Source organism: Triturus cristatus, chromosome 9, assembly GCF_964204655.1.
Source record: "Triturus cristatus chromosome 9, aTriCri1.1, whole genome shotgun sequence".
In the NCBI taxonomy this organism is placed as follows: Eukaryota; Metazoa; Chordata; class Amphibia; order Caudata; family Salamandridae; genus Triturus; species Triturus cristatus.
The window spans coordinates 372,851,537-372,873,039 of NC_140592.1; the positions used below are offsets into that span (position 1 = coordinate 372,851,537).

Here is a 21,503-nt window from a genome sequence, read left to right on the forward strand (position 1 = left end):
TGTATTTTTGAATTGCTTCTTTTTTTTTTTGTCCTTTTTCTTCTGAAGTACTCAACAATCTCCGCCTCCATTCTTGCTTACGGCATTGCCACTAGAGGTCTTTCAAACTCTCTGAAAACCATGGGGCAGAAACCTTAGTCTACCTTAATTTTGGAAATAATGGGGGCTACCTCATCAATAGCTGACCTCACCCATCTATTAAAATCCTCTGCTGTCTGTCCCTGACCGCAAAATCCTTTTGCCTGAGAAGAATCAAGAGCTTCCTTCAGTTGATTGCTGAAGATTTTATTCCATCTTCTGTATGCGGCCCACATGTCCTGTCTAGTCTTATCTTCCTATTCATCCTTCACAACAAACCCTGCAACATAATGATCCGTTCAGCTGAGAGACAGGCAGTCTTTAACCAACCGGTCAAAGCCAAGTCACGTCACATAATCTTTATTCGATAATTTCCCAGATGATCATAAAAGACGTGCATAATTTAAAACACACTCAATAAAAACAATCCAATATTTAAATGTTTTAAAATGCATTAATAGAAATAAAATACGTATCCGGCACGAAGCCATAAAAAAACCTATTCTTAAAACGTGGACTAATATAATAAATGATACAATTTGAACAAGCAATCATAAAGGCCAGGACATAAGGTACAAATCGAATTGTGCGATCATTGTTTAAAATAACATTACCTCTCCCACACGTAAAATGCCCCTCAAAGACCAGCTAACCAAATAACCGGTATTTTGGTCATTTAGTTGATGTAAAAAAAAAAAAAAAGCAAATCAGCTTTACACTTAGTAAATTCGTGCCTGCGCATTAGAGGCAAAAGGAATTTCCTGGTGCAGAGGAGATAAAATTACAAAAGAAAAAAAAGTGTAATAGGGTCTGGTTTGATTGCTCATCACACGGGCAAATACACAGTTTGTTTGGACAGTACCATCCAGCATGTGACCATCTGTATGGTTTGAAGTTTTTCATTAAATCCGAAAGGTCCCTAGTGTCATTACAACTTTCATCCAGATAAAAATTAAAATCCCCGAAGATGGTAAAATTTAGAGCAGGAAATGAAGGGTTCCAGCACCTGATTCCACTTCTCAAGAACTGTTTTCTTGACCCGGAAGGCCAGTATACCAATAACCCCGCAAAAACATGTGAGGTTGCTTCTAATTCTAAAATTGAAAGATTAGTAAGGTCCTGACATCTGCAAGGAAGCTGATCAGCCATGGGACTGACGAAGAAGAGGGCCAGCCAAAAGTAGATGTAGAGATTCAGCTTCAGAAGGTTGAAGGGATGGAAGTAGGGAGTTTACGAAGGAAAGGCGTGGAGGCATATATGTTTAAAGCCTCCTATGGCAAGTTCAAAATGGGTAGAAATGGCTATGTGAGATCATTGGATTTGCCAGATTACTAAACCTTATTTCCTTTTATAGCAGGAGGCAGAGGAAGAGCGAGTGAGCCCTGCCCGCAGTGAGAAAGCGGACGAAGAGGAAGCTGAGGAAAATGATGATGATGATGATGATGCTGATGAAGCTGAAGAGGTTGATGAAGCTGAAGAGGCAGATAAACCAGAGGAAGGAGATGAAGGTTCCGAAGAAGCTGAGGAAGAAGATGATTATGATGAAGAGGAGGAAGAGGAGGATGACGATAATGACCGACCACGAAAAAAATCTCGGCATGGAGGATTCATCTTGGATGAAGCCGGTATTATTCCAGACAGTGACAAGTTCCCCTGTCTCCTCATATGTTTTATTCTGTCAATGAGGTTCTCACCTCAGACCAACTGAGTCTCCACCCTGGATAACTGCGGCATTCTAAGCGAGCGGGTGGTGTAGGGGTCATGAGTTTTATGAATGAATTGCAACTTCAAATAAACGAGAATCCCAGAAGCCAGACTGCCCTTGTGTGTTGATCCACTAGTGGTAATTTTGGCTGCCCTTCAATGAATTGGGGATTCCATGTTGAACTGGGGCTTCCATTTTGGTGTTGCTAGTTTATCTGGGTTTCATGGGTCATTTCGAAATGTTTTAGGCTTGTGGAATTCCTGATATAATTGAAAACATCTCTGTTTGGATTGTTCCTTTTTTTGAGACTGAAAATACAACTTTGTGTTTCTTTTTGCAGATGTGGATGATGAGTATGACGACGATGAAGATCAGTGGGATGGTGAGACGGAGCAGATTATCGGCAAAGGTGAGAACATCTGATCTGGTACCCTGCCAGCTGAGGACACGGCACAGGGGGTATTTTGGGGGTGGTGGTGTGCGTGCACTGATTGCTAAAACGCTTCGTGTAGAAAAAACCTTCCTGACTTAACTATTGTTTTTTTTTTTTTAATTGGGTAATGGCCAAACAATGTAAAGGCATTTTTAAGAGATAGCATTTGCATATTGCGACCAGAGGTATTAGTGCAGGCAGTCCTTGCAATGAAATGTGAAGCATTGTCTCCCAAAAAAAAGTCCTAATGTGTAGTATTTGCATTTTCTGATTTGCGATTGCATCTTTACACATTAAGCGTTGAACAAAAATACACTGTGGATGCATGTGCCTTTTAACCTTAATTCCTGGGCCCTTTAGGCTTTGGTTAGAACTTGAACAGTCCCTTGGACTTGAAAGTGTGGCCTATTGCTAGTAAGGTGGTATTCAGAATAGTCACATGTAACATGTCAGAGGCTGCAGAAATCAGAATAAAACTTGAAAGGAAAAATGGAACCTAGAGTGAGACTAGGTGAGACCAAGATGTGGCAGGATATTGTGCCCCGTTCAGTGTGATTATTATAACTGTCTATCACAGAATATATCCACAGTAGATGCATATAGATTAGCACAGATTGCCATTTCCTGGGAAACAGTTCATACGAATTTTATAGCTCCTCAACATAAAAAGTCCTTTCCACCATCCTTCTTACTGCCATTTTAGCTCCGTCTTTTCAGTTAGATAAGTACGCAGCAACAGTTTTGTCATCAGCATGGCTTACAAGATAAGATTTATATTAGAAGCACCTGGCTAAGGCTGCTTTTTAGGTCAAGGGACCATCCGGTCTGCCGAAGGCAGAACCGGAAGTCCGGAGATCTTATGTTTCTGAGAGTGGCTCTTTAGCCCGCCTCTCTTTTTGGCTCTCCTCCATTGGCTGGCTTCCTAAACGGAGGCCAGCCATTGGAGGAGAGAGCCGTCCCTCCAAATAGGCTCCGTCTTTTTCCGATTCGGGGGCGTGTTCCGTGCTCTTCTTTCCACTTTTTAGCCACGCCCTTTTTTAGGCGTGTTTTTCTCTCCTCCAGCCAATGGCAAGAGGAGAGAAAAAGAAACACGCCCCCGAATCTGAAACCGCCGCTGCGTTTCTCTGAGGCATTTCTGCTTTGCCTCGGAGAAAGGCGGCGGTGTTCATGGCGTCCTCTCCCCCTGCTCTTGGCTCCCGTGTTGGCTGCTGCTCTGGTCTCGTCCCCCCTGACCGAGCCGCATAGGATCCTAAGGTGTCCGTTTTTTCATTATTTAAATTGTTGAAATAACTGAAACTAAAGAGAGAGCTCAGTGTTTGTTTGTCCGGCCCTTGGAAAGTTGTGAGTTAGACCTTGACGAACTCCTACGTTGTGTATTTAATGTTGCGCAAGTCGTGCTGGCAGAAAGGTGACGCCAGAGACGCAATGTCGGCTTGGACAGAGTTTCCTTCCGTTATGCTCGTTGTTTTCAAGGCTGCGTGCAAGGCCTTATTACTATGAAAATGATTGCGCGACAAGGCCTGCCCTCGTGCCAGATAAGAGCACACAGAAAAAACAAGCCTGCCGCCTCGATGGCTCCCCTGTACCACTCTGGGCCCCGGCTCTCTGCCTGCCTTCCAAAGCTGAACACGCTAAAAGCGGCTGCCAAGCATGGCAGGCCAGGCTGCTGAGTGCCCGGATGAAGACACATACAGTGTATGACAAAAGTGTGTGGGTTGTCACTTTTTCAATGTTACTCTTGCACAAACGATGAAACTCAGTGTGCACGTGCCTTCTTTAGTCAGTCCTTCTCGAAGTCCAGCTGATGAGGAAACTTAGCTGGATTGTGTGTGTTTTTTTATTCATCCGTCAGAAATAGCACCGTTTGCTGGGTAGTGTACTGCTAGGGAGTGAGGGCACGTCCCCTACTCCTTTTGCAAACTAACAGCTGTAGAAGACCAGAGAGGCGGGCCAGTCTCTGAAGAGAGGAATTCATAAGTTAGAAAACTCAAAAGACGCCTACTATAAATGAAAGATCCCCGCTCCCAAAAGATCATATTTTAGTCAGCCTCCCTCACTACAACGGTGTAATTCTGAGGCCGCCGTTTGACTCACCGCAGCCCCGTAGCTGTGAGATTTCCAACAATAGCCTTCTGCCCTGCTGGACTGTACTTTCAAGGGCTCGCCTGAGTGATCGCTTTATTGACTCGTGACATGCTTGCTACATGTGTACTGTGTACCTTCCAATCAGCATGCGCGCTGTTCTTTCCTTTTACCAGACACAGGCTGAGGCGAGTGACAGAGGCTGAAATACGTGTCAATCTTTCCTCCACGACCCAGCCCACCGCTTTCCCCCCACACACATACTGAAAGTGGGCAGCCCAAACAGCCCTTCGTGCACACTACCGAAGGAGCGTAGCGCCACACACGTCAGTGAAGCACACAACCACAGTATTCCACACACAACTCGCTGTAGTCATATAACACCACGACATCACAGACACATTAGTGTGTTGCTACTTTTCATTTATTACGACAGAGATCGATGCAGTCGATGCAATTTGTAGAGAGAAAAAATTCTGCATTCAAAATTGCACAATTTTAGAAAGAGCTCTAACACAGTAACGGTAATTCGAATTTTGAAATGAATATAAAGTATATGGTTTTATTTTAGAGAAAATACCTGAAAATCTTTCAGTGTTGAACGTCGTAAGTAAGATGAGAGCTAGACGTAGACCGCAAAATTATAAATGAATGCTTTGTCAGTAGGTCTCAGGTAATAATTATATGCGACGCAAATCTGGCAGGGTTGCGTATTAAATATATTTTTAAAAAAATAGTGAGAACAATAATTTCAGCTTGCATTGTAATTTACAGCTAAATCTCTTTCATATTTTCATCTACCAATCGTTCATGTAAGCATTTAATTGCGTAACTATTATACACTTATTTCTCTAATACAACTACAATCGAAGATGGCCACCAAGAGAGAGAACCTGTCACTAAACTCAGCAAGGCGCCGCGTGATTGTGTCTGTATTGTTTATCAGTTCCTATTATGTCTTGACATTTGTATGACAACAATGAGGCAGCTGTGCAGCTTCTGACATTTAGCAATCTTACCTGCGGTGTAGTTGCGGCTCCTTCATGTAGGACACACTGCTTAATTTATGTTACGAATGTATTGTGTTACACAGAACGACCTTAAACCAGCGAGGTTTCAAAGAAATGTCCAGAGTAGGTTTAAGAGAACCGTGTATATGCATTGACCGAAAATTAATAAGATGCAGAGTTCAGAATTAGAAGCTCACAACCTCACAACTTCACTCTCTCTCACTCACTACCTCAATCACTCTCTATCTCACTACCTCACTCTTTCTATCTCACTAACTCACTTTCACTCTCTTTCACTACCTCTCTCTCTATCTCACTACATCACAACATCACTCTATGCTTATATATCACTACCTCACAACATCCCTCTCCCTCACTACCTCACTCTTTCACTACCTCACTCTCTCTATCCCACTACCTCACTCTCTATCTACCTCACTCTCTATCTCACTACCTCACTCTCTATCTCACTACCTCACTCTCTATCTACCTCACTCTCTCTCACTACCTCACTCTCTATTTCAATACCTCACTCTCTCTCTCTATCTCCCTACCTCACTCTCTCTCTGCCAATGCAATAGGTATCACATATGCAAAAAAAAGCTAATGCCAATAGAAATGACAATGCCATTTATTTAGGGATACAAAAATGATTAAAAAAATGACCAATAGCTCTACCTATAATATTGCCGAGACCATTGCATTGTAAATGCTTGTTTGTCTTTGAAACTGTAATAAGTTCCTTACTTAGATTCAGACCCACAGCATACCATTGAAGTGTACTTTGAGCTGTGGAAAGCTTTATCATTGGTGGAGTGGCTACAGAAACTTTCTGCTACACATATTAGCATGACCGAAATAATGGTGTTGTGGTGTTTCTATTGTGTGTATTGCCGTCACGACAGATCGCTTGACATTGCCAGTGCTTCTTTTGTTGAGTTTCTTTGGGAGGTGGACGAAGCGTATACACCTGAAGATAAGATTTCTTCAAAGTTTCATATCTGAAGACCATTGTAAAGCACTGAAGTGGTATAGTCACTAGTCATGGAAGCAGCTGATGTCCAAAAAGTCCCCTTCCACTCAATGAAATAATTACACGTTGTTGAAAACATGAATGCACACCAAGAAAGCAAAACATGTTAAGTTATCTTGTCACGCTTTGGTAAAAGACTTTGGTGGTGAATCTTATTCTGTGCAATAAATTGTCATTAACTTCCATTTATTTCCCTTGGATTTGCATAGGTGTTTTGTTACTTAAACCGCGTACCACTGTTGTTTCTCCAATTACCCAGCTTAGCCTTCTCTATTCCTCCCTAACTGATGCAGTGTGTTTTCTCTTGTGACATAGTGTGAGTATTTAGGCGCAGTTGAAAAGAATGTCACCAGACAAAATTAACAATTAAAATTATCGAGATGAGAACACAGTGCTGCAATCCTATGATCCTATGAAGAAGTAAAATATTTGATGAAATATCACATTTATCCGAAAGAACCACTACAGGAGATCATGGACACCATGCACCTACGTCTGATTCTGTAGCAGAATTGAACTGGTTCTGTAGATACCCAGCAAAGACATGCTTCTCAGATAAAACAAGCAAAGTGTAAGAGAGCCCATAAGAAAGTTTTAAGGAACCACCTTTATGAAACACGCATTGGCAAAGCCAGTAGGAAGCACCTTTAGAAGGTGAGTGCTCAGTTATTGGCTATGCCATTGCTCACTTACATGAGCAAAAAGAAAACTAAAGATCCAAAATGCCTGCCAGTGTGTCATGGTACATGGGTGTGTATGGATGGCCATTCTGGAATATGAATATATACATATATATTTGGTTTTTATTTTAAATAAAGCTTTTTGTGCATGTGCGTTCTGACACACAAGTGGCCATTTTCGGATATTTGTTGATTAGCATAGATAATCTGACTTGGAATTAGTCTTGTTTTGTCATTCTAGAATTGGGGTCTGCAGCATTGATGCCACTCTTCCCAAGACAGAGTAACTGCAGTTGAGGTTAACATAACGTACAACGCCCTTAGCCATAAAAAAAGATTCTTTTTTTGGTAACTCGGACTTTAACATCAGTGTGAACTTTACAACCTCAAAATGAAAGTAAAATTGCACTGAAGGGTGAGCCTTAAATGATGAGTATTTTGAAACCTATGTCACTTTGCATGTGTGTTGGAGCTTTAAATACCAAAGAATTAGTAAAAAACACCTTGTGCACACTAGAGAAGTCGATACGATGAGAACCTAAACTACAATTGTGAGCCTTTTGATCCATCGATTTGACATATGGACTTGAGCAAATGATTTCCGTTCATTTAGTCTACAAGGATTTTTTGGTTGTTGCAAATTACTACTTGGTCTTTGGACTTATTACTGTGAGTGAGTCTCAATACTTGAGTCTCAGTCACAGAAAATTCTGTAATTGGACTGAGTGTGTTTACTACCAGTGCCCACCTTTTAAGATAAGGTCACTGCTGCGTAGCTAGGGTAAGGGGCACTTGGCTGGTTACACAAGAACATGTCTGCACACGTGTTTGGGCGGCACGTGCTAGATTGCCATCTTGCGCAACTCATTAATTGCGCACAGGTAGCCTGACGCAGAAGGGACTCTGCAAGGATTGGTGCCGACCTGGAGTACACCATATAATAGTGGGCCTTCATAGTGCTGGTTTGCAGGGCGTACTTGAAAAACTATAGTACTTTCACTGTATTATACATCCAGAAGAAAGCTGCCCTATACGCTAAATCCACATCATATGGGACTTCAGCAATTGTCATGTTTCTCGGACTTCACTCATAATCGTCCCGATCCGCCGCAATCTAGCTACCTGGGCCCTATCCCATTTTGTTAATAATACCTCCCCTGAGGGCAATGATCACTGACACACCTGCTATCCTGGCGAGCTTTACACTCTTCTACACACATCTTTATAGCTCACAATACTCTGCTTTGACAAGGGACATTGCTGATTATCTGTAGAGTGCTGCTCTGGCATAGCTCTCTACAGGCCAGCGAGAATATCTTACTCAATCTATAACAATAAATTATATAAAGGATGCCAAACTCATGCTACCCAATGGCAAGGCCCTGGGACTTGACGGCCATACCAATGAATTCTGTGAAGAATTTGCAAATATCCCTGCACCCCATCTCCATGCACTATACGAGGAAACATATAACAAGTGGACTCTACCGCCCTCCTTTAGAGAGGCACTAATTATTGCACTACTAAAACCTGATAGAGCGCTGGAGTACTGAGTGTCCTACCAACTGCTCTCCTTAATACAGATGTAAAGATCCTTGCCAAAATCCTGGCGAACTGACTGCAGCCACTCCTGCTTTGTTTAGTGCTGCCTGACCTGTCTGGGTTTGTCCCCGCCTGCTCAATTACACATAATTTGCGCACAATCTTTGCAATATTGCATCAATTTAATCCCTTTTAAAATGCAGCAGCAGTCCTATTAGACGCTGTTAAAGCATTCCGCAACTCCATTGAATGGGAATACATGTTTACTGCTCTGAAATGCATGGGATCCCACCAACCTTCCTGCAGTCGCACGTTATACACTGACCCAGTGGCTCTAATACAAATCAACGGGTCAACGTCTGAGGTGGTACATATCCATAGGGGCACTAGACAGGGATGTCCTTTATCCCCATTATTATTGCGATCATTTTCGAACCACTAACATGCATACTGCACCAAAGATATGCCACCTTCGCATTAAGATTTATGCTGCAGCCTCTAAGTATTTCATTATATGCGGATGATACGTCGCTGTATGTGAAAGTCCCCATCACTCATTTAGTGCCCATAATTGGTGAATACATTTGTTTTGTTCCTTATTCAGGCCAGCGTATTAACTGGTCCAAGTCCATTATCTTCCCCTTGACTCTGACCGCCGAACAGTATCCATTTGAATTTCACTTATTGTGGAGCACTAATCCTGTGAAGTATTTGGGGACTTGGCTTCACAATGACCCAGAATTAGTGCTTCAATACAACTACGGCAGGGCAGTGGACACAGCTTGAGGATCCGGTGCACAGATGGGCTAGGTTGCCATCATTCAATGGCAAATAGAGTGACTGTCATTAAGATGGTGATGCTACACTAGTTTCTTTATCTGTTCACCAGCATCCCTATCGTGCTCTCAATACTTTTTCAAAATACTAAGAACAAACAATAACACTGGTGTGGGCGGGCAGACAACCCAGGGATCGCTGGGGCACACTCATGTTACCATATGCCAGGTAGGCTTCGGAGTGCCAGACTTGAACTCTATTACTTGTGTGCAGGAGCTCACTTCGCACACTATTGGGCCCTTCCCCATGATTGCATCCCACACCTAGCAATAGAACATGATGATGCCAGCCAGCTCCTGCTGAACACCACCGAGCTGCACAAACTCCCTCCTATTGCTAGCACTGTTCAATGCACGACAAAATTGTGGCACACGCTTTGGGCACAAACCCGTAAAAAAAAATTATGCTCCCCAGCACCCCTCTGCTATACCATCCTGCTGTGTCGGTCACGCAGGAACCACGAGCGTTGAAGGACCTTGATAGGGCAGGTTTAACCACCTTGGGGGTATGTCTACTCTGGGTGGGTGGGGGGGGGGGGGGGCATTCAGCACCTTAGAAGATACATTGCATGCACAGGGTCATACCCTGTTGCTGACTTTCATTTACTTCTGTCTTCATGCTGTATTTGGTAGTTGTACCCACAATTCCCGAGGGAACCCCCTACACTCAAGGCACTACACGTCTAACTGACTAGTGACACACGCAGGGGACTCATTACTAAGTTGTATGCTTCGGTACAGAATGACAGGCCCCCAGCCCCTGATTAGGCAGTGGAGAAATAAAATTTGGTGCTTGTCCCACCGTTGAAGCTGACGGTTTGGGCGTTTTGTTTTGCACCATCTAGTATGCTTACCCCGAACTGTAACCTACGCATAATTAATTTCAGGTATATCCACCAAATGTACTATACACCTATGATATGATGTGATATAAATTTGGGCTGAGAAAGGAGGCTAATTGTTTAGGGTGTGGGATGCTTGATGCTGATTTCATGCATTTGGCATGGTCCTGTACACCGTTTCTGGATGCAAATCACGGAGGCCTTGACAGACATGGTGCTGGGGCCAGTGCTCTGTCGCCTTCTGGGCTTGGTCAAGGACCTGCAGCTGGCAAATTGCAGACTCATAGCGGTGGTGCGTGTTGGCTAAGAGAAGAGTTGCAATGTATTGGGGCAAACGTGAGGCACCCACCAAAAGGAAATGGCTATCGGATATGGTACACTGCAAAGAGCAGTTGGAACTATATACTAAGGAACTACCGATGCCCTCCATACCTAAAGATACATGGGGGGCATTGGCCGCTTATTTGCTGACCATCCCTGACCTCGCCTGTAGGTGGGAAGGATGCATGCTCCTTCTAAAACTGTGTAAAATTCTAGTAATGGGTGTTTGAGTGATGTACAGGATATACAGATAATGTGCTCCATCTGATAAATGCGCACTCCTGGTTTTTATGTTGTTGGTACATCAAATGCATACGCCACAAAATACCAATAAAAAAAAGTAGTTAAAATAAAAAGAAAAAAAACAATAACATGGTCTTTACGACTGAGTGCCTAAAGTATAATTTTCTATATTGGCTGATACAATAGCTCCTTAAAAAAAATTGCCTTTAAAGTACCCATTTTTGTATGCAAACAAAGTCTACATAAGGCATCAGGGTGCATAGGGTTATAAAGACAATTTAGTACGTAAATACATAATGTGTGCTGCTGTTTCTGGTGTGTATCGTGTTTTCTTTACTCAGGCAAACCATTTTCTCTGATAACTTGGGTCTCTTTGTGGCAGCTTCATTTACATGTTGGCCCAGATGAGGCTGGAAAGCTTCCAAAAAATCAAGTTTGGTATTTATTCTCCAATTAAACACAATGATTACTATTACATAGTGACACATGAGGTGCACTTACTAAAGCCAGTTGAGTGGAATCATTCCCTCCTGCTATTTGAGATCTCTGCTACTTTGACAATTCCATTTCTTGCGTTCTTCCTGCAAATAAGTATTAGACCTACATGCTCTGTGGTGGTGATCTTTGGCTGATGTGTTTTTCACCCCTCTCCCACACTCCCCTCCCATGCTGTATTCCTTTTCCCTACTCTTAGATACATCCTTTTTACTCTGCTGTTTCTGGAAACTGTCTTACTTGCTCAATGAGAAACGTTGGCCGAGGAGTATTTAGTAAACATATTGTCCTTGAGTTCTCATCTGTGTGGCTAAGGGAGAGCAAATATTTAGTTATAAACACTTATCCAATTTCACTATAAAACACACTTGTCCATAGAGCTGCTATAGCTTCTGGTCTTGTGAGGTTTTCTTGACCCTAGAGTGTTTCCAGTCTTATTCCTGCCATGTATAATTTTTGTCATCTGAAAGTCACTAGCAGAGATGTTTTAATGCCCTCCGCTATGGGATACTGAGTTTTAACTTCAGAGAAATTGTGGTGTAAGAGTGCTGTTAGAATTCTTTGCTTTAGGAAATCATCAACGCAAACTTGTTAGAAAGGTGTTAATAAAATTGTACACATGTTGCATGCCAGTACCTGAACGATACATGCATGATACAAAACCCAAGTCCCTTTATACAATCAAAGGTTACATCTAAGAAGTCAATTAATGTTCCTTATGCCCTTTAATTGAAATATTTGTTGGCCTTCCAAATGACATTTGCGCCTCTGTTCTTATTTAGCCTATTCCAGCTTCTCCCCTGACATCTTCAAATTAGTATGGTGTAGTAACTGTCTGATTAGGATGAACGTAGTTACTTTACTTGGCTCTGGAGTCATTGACTGCATTTTTTATGCGTTTGTTCTTCCTGTTTATAAATGACTGCCTTTGTTGATCCTGGTGAATTACTTTGAATCTTTTCCCCAATGCATGTGCTTTTTGTGAGTGATTGCTTTCCTACCAGCCATGCAGGTGCATTGTGTGGATCATCTCTTGGCGGGTGGCTGCAAGCTGCTGGGTGTGTTGGCCATTGTGCCTCTCCAGCAAGTGTTCCTCTCCGTGAGAAAATCAGCTTTTAATTTTTAACATTTCATGCATTCATTCATGCTACTGTGTGCTCTGTTTTTAATTTCTGCCCTTCCCGTTTTCTATCCTCTTGTTCACCCTGTGGTTGGTTTTGCTGCCATTGTTTGGTTCATGCTGTCCTGTCTTTACGCCGCCTCCAACACGAGCAGAAGAGATCGAGGGTGAGTACATGTTGCTTTCTCATCTTCCAGTCATGCTGTGCTACCGGAACCCTTCCTACTTGCAGTGCTGTATTTCTGAGTGAGAGAGGGGAGGAGGGTCGTTGATCAAGGGGTTTCAGCTTTCTAAGGTCTTGAAGACCCTCAGTGTGAGCCCAGGATAGTGAATTGAATTCTGTGCGCATTACGCTCATGCTAATTGTTCATAAAAATCACACAGGTGCCAGTGAAGCAACTTGTGAAGATTGCATGTTCATGGATTATGTGAAATTCACGGTGAATACTTAGTGTAAGATCTGGGGAGATGTATTCACTGACTCCATGTAATAGCAGTATACCAACATTTGGTGAGACTCTTCAAATTAGTGCCAGTACAGGGCATCTTGTCTGTCTGGGAATTATTGGTTTGAAGCTTAAAACAGTCTGTCATCTGAGACTTTGAGCTTGGACGTTTATTATTGCTTTATGTAATGCAGCTGTAGGGTGCTAAGTGTGTCAATTTTGTTTTGGGAAATTCAGAAATTGCATGGTATTGTAAAACCGGTTGCGACAAACAGACCTATCTGCCTGTGCTCTGTAACCAGTTGGGTCCCAAATTGAAGCACGCAAATAAACTGCCCATTCTCCCAGTTGCTGTTGGGCAAGGGCTTTGTAGGAGCTCATTTGGGAGAATTTCTGTAAACGGCCTCTAGTTATTCAGAACAGCCCAGAACTAATGGCTGTCTAATGCTATGTGTGCTGTTAGCATTGGGGTTTGAGTTGACGTGTGTAGCCCTGGACTGGCTGCAGCAGAGCGGCGGCTTGTTGATTGGCTGGATATACCTTTAAAATTATGTCACATGGCTGGCTATGGTGCCATGCTACACCGCCTGCTGTCTCTCCACCTTCAGCTTGTATGCAGGACCACACATTCACCCTCGTGTGCTCATTCACTGAGAAGCCCACCTCTCCCTCTTCTTCAAAAATGATAAATAGAAGTGGCGTTGTAGTCTCCCGGTGAACGATAAGTTGATGTTAGGAGCAGTACCTAAACTGTGCAGAGAGGTTACTTTGTTGCCTGTTAAAACCAGCTTTTGTATCTTTGCTGCAGCCTCCAACATTGATAATGCCATGGTGAATGAGGACCGGTCTGGGGCACGCAGGCTGCAGAATGTATGGAGGTATGACTTTCTCACTATGCTCTGACTAATTTAAGGCTGTTGGCTGATCACCATTTGACATCTATGTCCACAATAAAGTAAACATTCGTGCTAGGCTTCACTTGGTGCATTTGTTCTGCATCTTTTTTTGCCTATTACACCATATTTGGATATCTTTTATGAGTCTACTTGCAAGTGGGGAACTACAGAGCCATTCAGACTTTCATCGTGAAAAACATAGGAACAAGCTTGTATCCAAAATGCAGACCACCCCTGTATCTGCACTACATGGTTACTGGAGTATTAAGCTTTAATTTCTAATGCAACAAATTAATGTGAGCCTCCATTTCTTTTGATAACGGTTCTGGCAAGTGTATGGTCTTGCTTCAGTCATTCACAGCTTTGACAACTTTTACATCATCATGTTTCAGTCCAAGATTAATCATGTATAGTAGCCTTCATCAGTACCTTTTATGGCTTGTCAACTAGTTTTTTTGCATCTCTTCTTTTAATGGAATATCTTTCACAAATGTATGCACTCTTGAGATATTAAATGACAATTTTCATGGTTATACTAAGGCCCTCATCACGTGTGACGTGATTAATTGTGAATTATTGAAACCAGGCGCTTGATGGTTAATACCACATGCAGGCACTTTTCCACCAAGACATTTTGGAGATTTATTGGACAGGAATAAATGCAGATTAATAGGACATAATGATTTTGCTGTGTTAAACTTCAGCATCTGCTTGTTAATCCCCGTTATCGGGGACTAACTTGTAATGAGGGAATTATTTCTGGTACCTGATCAATTCCACCCTGAGGAGACCGCTTTTATTGGGACTAATAAATATAAGCCCAAACACCAGGCCACTCATTATGAGGACCTGGGTTGTGTCATCTGAACAATCTAATTGCCTGTTTAGTTTAAAAAAAAAACGTAAAATATTTTTTTTCATATGAAGTATGGAACCGTTTGGATCCCATAGTCATTAAAACCACCTTCAGTAATAGGATTGCTGACCGTAATGGGGTATCTACTTTTGCATATGTAATAGATATGGGAAAAGCTGTAATTTATTTTTTTGTAGGTGGTCTAAGCTCTATTGTCGTTAAACCTTATCTTCCCCCTTCTACTCATCACTGTTGTGGTCTCCTTTAGTTCTACAGTACCCAAGCATTTAGTCAGATACATTTGCTTCTCTCTACTGCGGTGCATATACAGATACTTCATTTAATTAGCAGTTGGCAGCACCCTTTTTCAGTATTCCAAATCTATCAACCTCTATATTTCTTTATTTCAAGTTAGGTGGATGCTAAATTGTCCTCCTAGCGAAATGCTATGAGATCTTCACTCTGCATAATTCCTGAAGAGCTGTGTGGAATAGATTTGTGTGTAAACCTATCTGTTACTGAGGCAAAACGTTGTTTCTTGTATATGATATTTTGTTCCTCTTAAGTTATTTAATGCCAGACCTGTCCCCTCCTGTTCAGAGAAATTAAGCCCCCTTACATTTAGTCTCAAAACCATAGCTAGCCTGTCAAGAGATGATTTGTCTTCGGAAATATCATGGGAGTCCTTGACCTTCACCCCCCCAAATAGCTCTGTTAGACCAGTGTGCTTCTTTGTAGATTTATCTGGCTTTCGGGCAGCTGGGCCTATTTTCTGTCCTCTCCATCTTAAAGTGATATTGCAGGCCCCTCCATCTCTGTACACCATAACTCTCCAATGAAATGGTGTTTGCTGGCAAAAGTGTTTCAACTGTTCTGTGAGTTATGTACATTAATAATGTACTTTGTTAAACCTGTTGATATAAACTGATATTTTATTAACTGCCTCCATTGCTTCTGAAACATCCAGACGGTGATGTCATTACCACCCCACCCCAATAATCACCACCCAACTAAAGCAGTCTGCAGGCCCACTAGGATGGGTCTGTGCTGTATAAGTGGTACCTAAAAAGAAAGACATTTTATTGTATATTTTAATCTATTATTGCCTTTATTCTTCTCTCTCTAATGCCTGTTGTGAAGTATGTATCTTCTTTGGTGATTTCTTTGACAAGCTCTTTCTTTTAAGAACAGATTCCATCTTTCAGCTGAATGTTGCCTTTCCTTGCCTGTCTGGTGCTTTTCAGTTTGTTGAATTTATCCTACATGGTCCCTTGACTGCTAAAGTCCTACTGCCTTTGTGTTCATCTTATTCCCTGCTGTAAGAGATTGCTGGTGTGGTGCCTCATATGTTTTGACCCTTCCTGTTGTATATTTACCCTTAAATTTCTTTGTGGGTGGACTCCTTCCTTCTGTGCTTGGGCTAGAGTATTAAATATAATTGTCACTTTTTCTTGAAGTCTTAAATCACGTCACCCAATCATCTTTAGAAGAGACTTGCCTTTATTCAACTTAGCTGCACTGTCAACTACTTGGGCTTCTTGTGGTTGCCTGTTGGAACTTATTTAATTCTCACTCTTTTTCAATCCATCCTATCACTATTAAAGGTCTCCCTAACTTTTGTCGTGGGCATTCTTCATCAATATGTGCATTTAATTCCTTTAGAATGTCTTTGGGCTGATGGTTGGGCTCAGTTCCACCTGCTACAAGTCCGCATGAGCAATATTTCCTGCAGGCTGTATATCTGTGCTCCTCGTTAGCTGTATAGTTACTTGTCAATATTGAGGCTTCGTTCTGCGTCTTCTCCCATTTAGCTGACCATGTTTGATGCAGTAACCCTGGTGGCTCTAGATGGCTACCTCCCAATCCTATCAGTGGGCATGTGTAGTAGGACTTAAAGCTTCTGACTCCTGAGCTTTATTTGCAAGCGCTGGCAGTGATTTTACAGTTAATTGTCAGACAAGGTGTACTGTGCTTCTGAACATTGTTAAGTTGAAAGGTATTTCATTTAGTATTAATATCCCTGCTGCCCATCACGGGTTCTCGTCCCTTAACCATGAATACAGGAGAACTTCACACTATTGGTGATTATCTATTTTCTTAAAGTGAATAGATGGTGTACTTTTTTCTATCAGGGCCCAATCTCCACAGTGTTGTATTTTGTCCACTGTCATGTGTGGTGATGGAGGAGACCATCCCTGATCATGTACCTGACCTTTCACCTACCCACTTTCAACTATGCGAGGTAATGATGCAAGGCTGAAACTAACTATGGCCCTAGGGTTTCAGGAAGAGGTGGTCACTGGCCACTTCATGGTTTCATTCTTCCCTTGGATACCCTCTGGTGGGTTGTCTCTGCTAACCCCTTTTCAAGGCTCTAGTAAGTAATTCTTGTCTTCTACTCTTGATTGTTACTGACCCTGACTGCTGCTTCATTGACAGCATCTTCTTAAGCCCTCGGAAATATCCTGCTTTTCAGGTCATTAGCAGCATAAGTTTTGTATACCTAAACAGAGAGTACCTTATTTAATTTAAATTAACCAGAGTCGAGATAGCAGTCAGGGAGCTTGATGGGATCAGCCTTTTATTCTACTCACTACACCCCCCCCCCCCCACCCGCCCTCCTGTGAGTGCATGCTCCCTCCACGTTTTCTTTTTTTAAAGTTCTAAGCTGTTCTGTTCGTTCCAGATTATTCATACAACCTTAAAAAAACTGATGTTTACAAGTTTGTTAGCTAATGATGATGTTAGTAAAAGAAAAAAGAACATACATTAATGTGTATCTTAATCAACAGTTCAGACATTCAGCAAAGTATCTACAAAGTAGAGATGTTTCCTGTGGAACAAAATATGGTTGGCCTACATTCACAGCTGTTGGTCCCTATTGTCCTCTCAAGGCCTCACGCTTGATACAAGGTATAGGGTGCTGCTTTAACAGCCCATTGAGCTCACTAAATGTGATACTTCTTGGGTGAAAGAAGTTTATGCAAAAGGTTTTGATGCCTCTTGAGTGATGGCCTGTTCTTATTTTTGTCAAAAAGAGGAACAGTGGGGCTTTTTAAAGAGTTCCAGCATAGGTGCCCTGTCAGATCCTTTAAGCAAAAATGGATGCTGTTCCTCTACTGGTGGTGCCTAGTTAACTTAGGTACGTGGACCAACCGCCAACAGGTAGGTGGTGGTGGAGGGGTAATACTGGGAGAAAAAGGGATATGGAAATCCCGCTCTTGCGGAACTAGGGTCCTCACACACCCAGCATGCTAGGTGTCATGCTTCATCATCTGGACCTGCTCCTCGTTGGACCGGCGCTGGAATACCCAACGGGCACCCATGAAGGGGCTCTTTGTCGGAGATCTTTTGTTCCTTTGTCGTATGATGAAGTGGGGGGGGGGGGGGGGTGGCCCGTGAAGGTGTAGATATAGTGAAGTGCAGTGGGTGTGTTAAAAAAGGTTAGATATTCCAAATAATATTTGTATTCTGGTTGGTAATCCACCTCGTTAAAAACGTGTAGAGTGGCAATTCCCCTGTTGAGGGGGTTCAGTTGAAACTATGCTCATCTCTTAGGGTCAACATGTTTCTTGCCAGCTGGTTGCTAAATACCGTGGCAATTCTTCAGGACCTATTATGTGAAAGTTTAATTTATCTACACTAAATGGTGCAGCTAATCGCTAACTACCATACGAAAGCACTACATCAGGACGCTCCAGTAGTGCTCTTTGAAAACCTGGGGAGACATTATGCAAAAGAGTATATCCTTTCATATAAGTTCTCCTATACGATATTGTGAACATCCCTATAATTACATGCTGATCACATGCAACCTCCTCATTCACTTATGGTAATTAAAAACTAATTAAAATCCCAATGGTGTACCATACGCCATTGTAGTACACCAAGTGTTTGTAAAACCTGGGTGTGATGGTCAACTCCAACAGCATTAAAAAGACATAGTTGGAGGCTGTCCAACCATACATCAGAAGACATGTCTATCAGTAGTAACTGGTTAATGACGTGAGGTACAGAATTCAAACATACACCAGCGCGCGAACATGCACTCTGTCCTGGGCAGAGCCAGCTAGTACATGTGTGGTAATCGCGGGGTGAGTGAGATGCCGCGCTGAGACTCACCTCCCAAATATGGGATTCACGCCTCAGCTGGTACGGTGAGTCAAATGGGCTCCTCCAAATTTGGTGTCCTGCAAGATAAAAATCGATAGCGGGCAGGGGGCAGGTTAGTGGTGCAAACCACCTGGTAGAAGTGTGTATCCACTCCTTGCTCAAGGCGGACACCCGCTACGTGGTGTACCCCTCCTCTCTCCCACCACAAACCACCATCAACCGGAGGTCATGGGCGGGCACGGCTTGTGTGTGCGGACACACCGCCCAGTAACCGGCCAACCCCCAAGTGTACCGATAGTCGGTCGGTGGGAGGGAGCGGTGCGCACCCAATGGCTGCGGCGTCGATGCCTATACCAAGTAACAGACAAAAGACTAAAGGTAGTGTCTGCGTGATGCTGGGTGCCCGGCCGTTACCCCTGCACCCAGAGAGTACTCGCGTGTCCAGTAGGGGGACCGCAGTGGATCACCTACTCTCTTCGCCCGTACCAGGATAAATGCTCCTGTCTCCTGGTGGAGGACAAGTACTATTTCCGGGTTGCGTGTGCGTCGGGGAGGCGAGCGGCGTCCAGCCTGCGTCATGGACTGCTAGTCGTGCTCAGTGAGGCACGTACGCGGCTTGCTCCAGTGGCCATCTTGGGGTGTGCAAAGGAGCGTACACGGTGGTGAGTGAGGTTGCGGTGTGGATCAACAGTTGTGTGTGTGAGACATATTGCCCATGGGGACCATACTAGGTGAATATGTTCCGCATTATGTGAGCTGTCGTTCGATCTCTAAAGAAGATCTACCGTGTGGGACTTGCCCGAGAATCCCGTGGCGACAGAGTGTTGATCGCTTGTCATGTCTAAGTGAATGGCAAAGACGGTTTCGTCAGTATACAAATAATGGTTGTCTGGAGCAAAACAGTCCACTGGTGTGTGGAGAATTCCTAGTGGGGGATCAAGGCAATAGCAGATAGTGTACATGCCTGTAAATATCCGTCACCCACACACGGGGGGTAACAACCACGTGGGTGAAATAATGGTACTGGACCCCACCAGTTGTGTGCATTAATCATCAATACTAGGAGCATCGCAGTGCTCGCTGACCTGGGGTGCTCTCATGATGAGTGTTCATAGGCGCTGCAAGTGTACCGGGGTCATGCATGTCGTGGAGCTCCTGGTAAAGCGAAGGTTTGGAAATACATGTGTTGAGCCAGTGCTCATCTGTTGTTCAGGGTCGCCCACGGAATGTCATCTTTAAGCCATGGATGGATGTGAATAAACGGTGTATCCCTCGTTGTTCTATCCTAAAAAGTGCCTGTTGGGTGATCTTGGGGTGGCATTTTAATACCAACCATTGTAGTGAATAGGGTTGTGTCCCTGCTCTCGGTAGTGTGTATACATTCTGGTTATGACACTTTGGCATCTAATATTGCTCTTGTGCTCTGTAATGCGGATCCTCACTGGTCTCATTGTCATACCCACATACATTTTGCCACAAGGGCAGGTAACCAAGTAGATTCATTTAGGGGTGTTACAATTTGTGTGTTTCTTCATGGTCCATCTGAAGGTATCTGATAGGACTATTGTTTTCACCACTCTGGTCTGGTCACAGACCATACAGCCACCACAGGGGTAGTGTCTGGTGACGTGGGGGGGAGGCCCCAGAGTGTTCTCTGTGCCTCATTCTATTTAGTTCGGGGTCTAGTGTGCACAATCACATATTTCAGATTCTGCGTTCTCTTGAAGGCGAATCTAGGCAGGGGGAAATCTATTTCACCAGTGTTCAGGATGCCCCAGTGTTTCCTGATAATTCCCTTAATGTGTGTGGAGTTAGGTGTGTAGGATGTGACACAAGTCAGTGACTCCGTGGGCTCTTTATGTGTATTTTGCAAGAGTGCTTCCCTGGGGTTGTTCAGTGCTCTCTTGGCGGAGTCCCTAACCAGTTTGGCGGGATAGCCTCTGTGTTTAAGATTGTCTTCAAGTACCTTGGCCTCTGCTCTGTAATCGCTCGTGGAGCTACAATTTCGTCTGAGACGCAAGAACTGCCCAAATGGGAGATTGTCCTTCAGGGCCCTCGGGTGGTGGCTCTGATACAGTAGTAAGCTGTTCCTGTCGGTGGGCTTTCTGTACAGGTTGGGACTAAGGCCTGTTTGCGTCAGTTGTACAGTGAGGTCTAGGAAGGGTATATTGGTCTCTGAAATGGTGTGTGTGAATCTTAAGTATTGGTTTTGTGCATTCACCCACTCACAAAATGCCTCGTAGGTGGCGCGGTCACCCCTCCAGAAGATCAGGATGTCCTCGATAAACCTCTTCCATAGGGTGAGGTTATTGATGTATGTGTTATTTGCGTTCCTGATGACATCCTTTTCTCCCAGTTTTACCCCTCCACCACCACCTACCTGTTGGCAGTTGGTCCATGTACCTAAGTTAACTAGGCACCACCAGTAGAGGAACAGCATCCATTTTTGCTTAAATGGACTGTTCTTAATCAGGGACTTATTATAATAATTTCAGCCTTACATTGATGTGCGATACTACAGAGTTTAAGTTATTTGTGAAGACAATAGTGAATTGATATGGCGATATAGATTTCTATTTATACATGACATGATTTAGAGTTTTATATACCAAGTCTCTTTGTCAGTAAAATTTGTGTATGGTTAAAATGCTAATTGAGTTTGAATTTCCCTTTATCATAAATCCTCCACCCCGCAGCAGAGAAGTGCTTATTCAATAAAAAGTAGGTTTATACCTTTTTGCCACATTATACATATGAGAATGTGATGGTGCC

General features: G+C 43.2%; 1 protein-coding gene across 2 annotated transcripts in view; it reads left to right on the forward strand.

The window, feature by feature from the left end:
- Window positions 1-21,503, forward strand: part of SUPT5H (SPT5 homolog, DSIF elongation factor subunit) — a 166,015-nt gene that overhangs the window by 59,204 nt on the left and 85,308 nt on the right. Inside the window, exons 3-5 of one of the 2 annotated variants that reach the window (XM_085625192.1) lie at window positions 1,433-1,703; window positions 2,124-2,210; window positions 13,675-13,744. In XM_085625192.1, the coding sequence (XP_085481318.1) occupies window positions 13,695-13,744 (50 nt within the window). In that variant the 5' untranslated portion in view covers window positions 1,433-1,703; window positions 2,124-2,210; window positions 13,675-13,694. The remainder of the gene's footprint in view (window positions 1-1,432; window positions 1,704-2,123; window positions 2,211-13,674; window positions 13,745-21,503) is intronic. The other variant, XM_085625191.1, reaches the window with a different exon arrangement.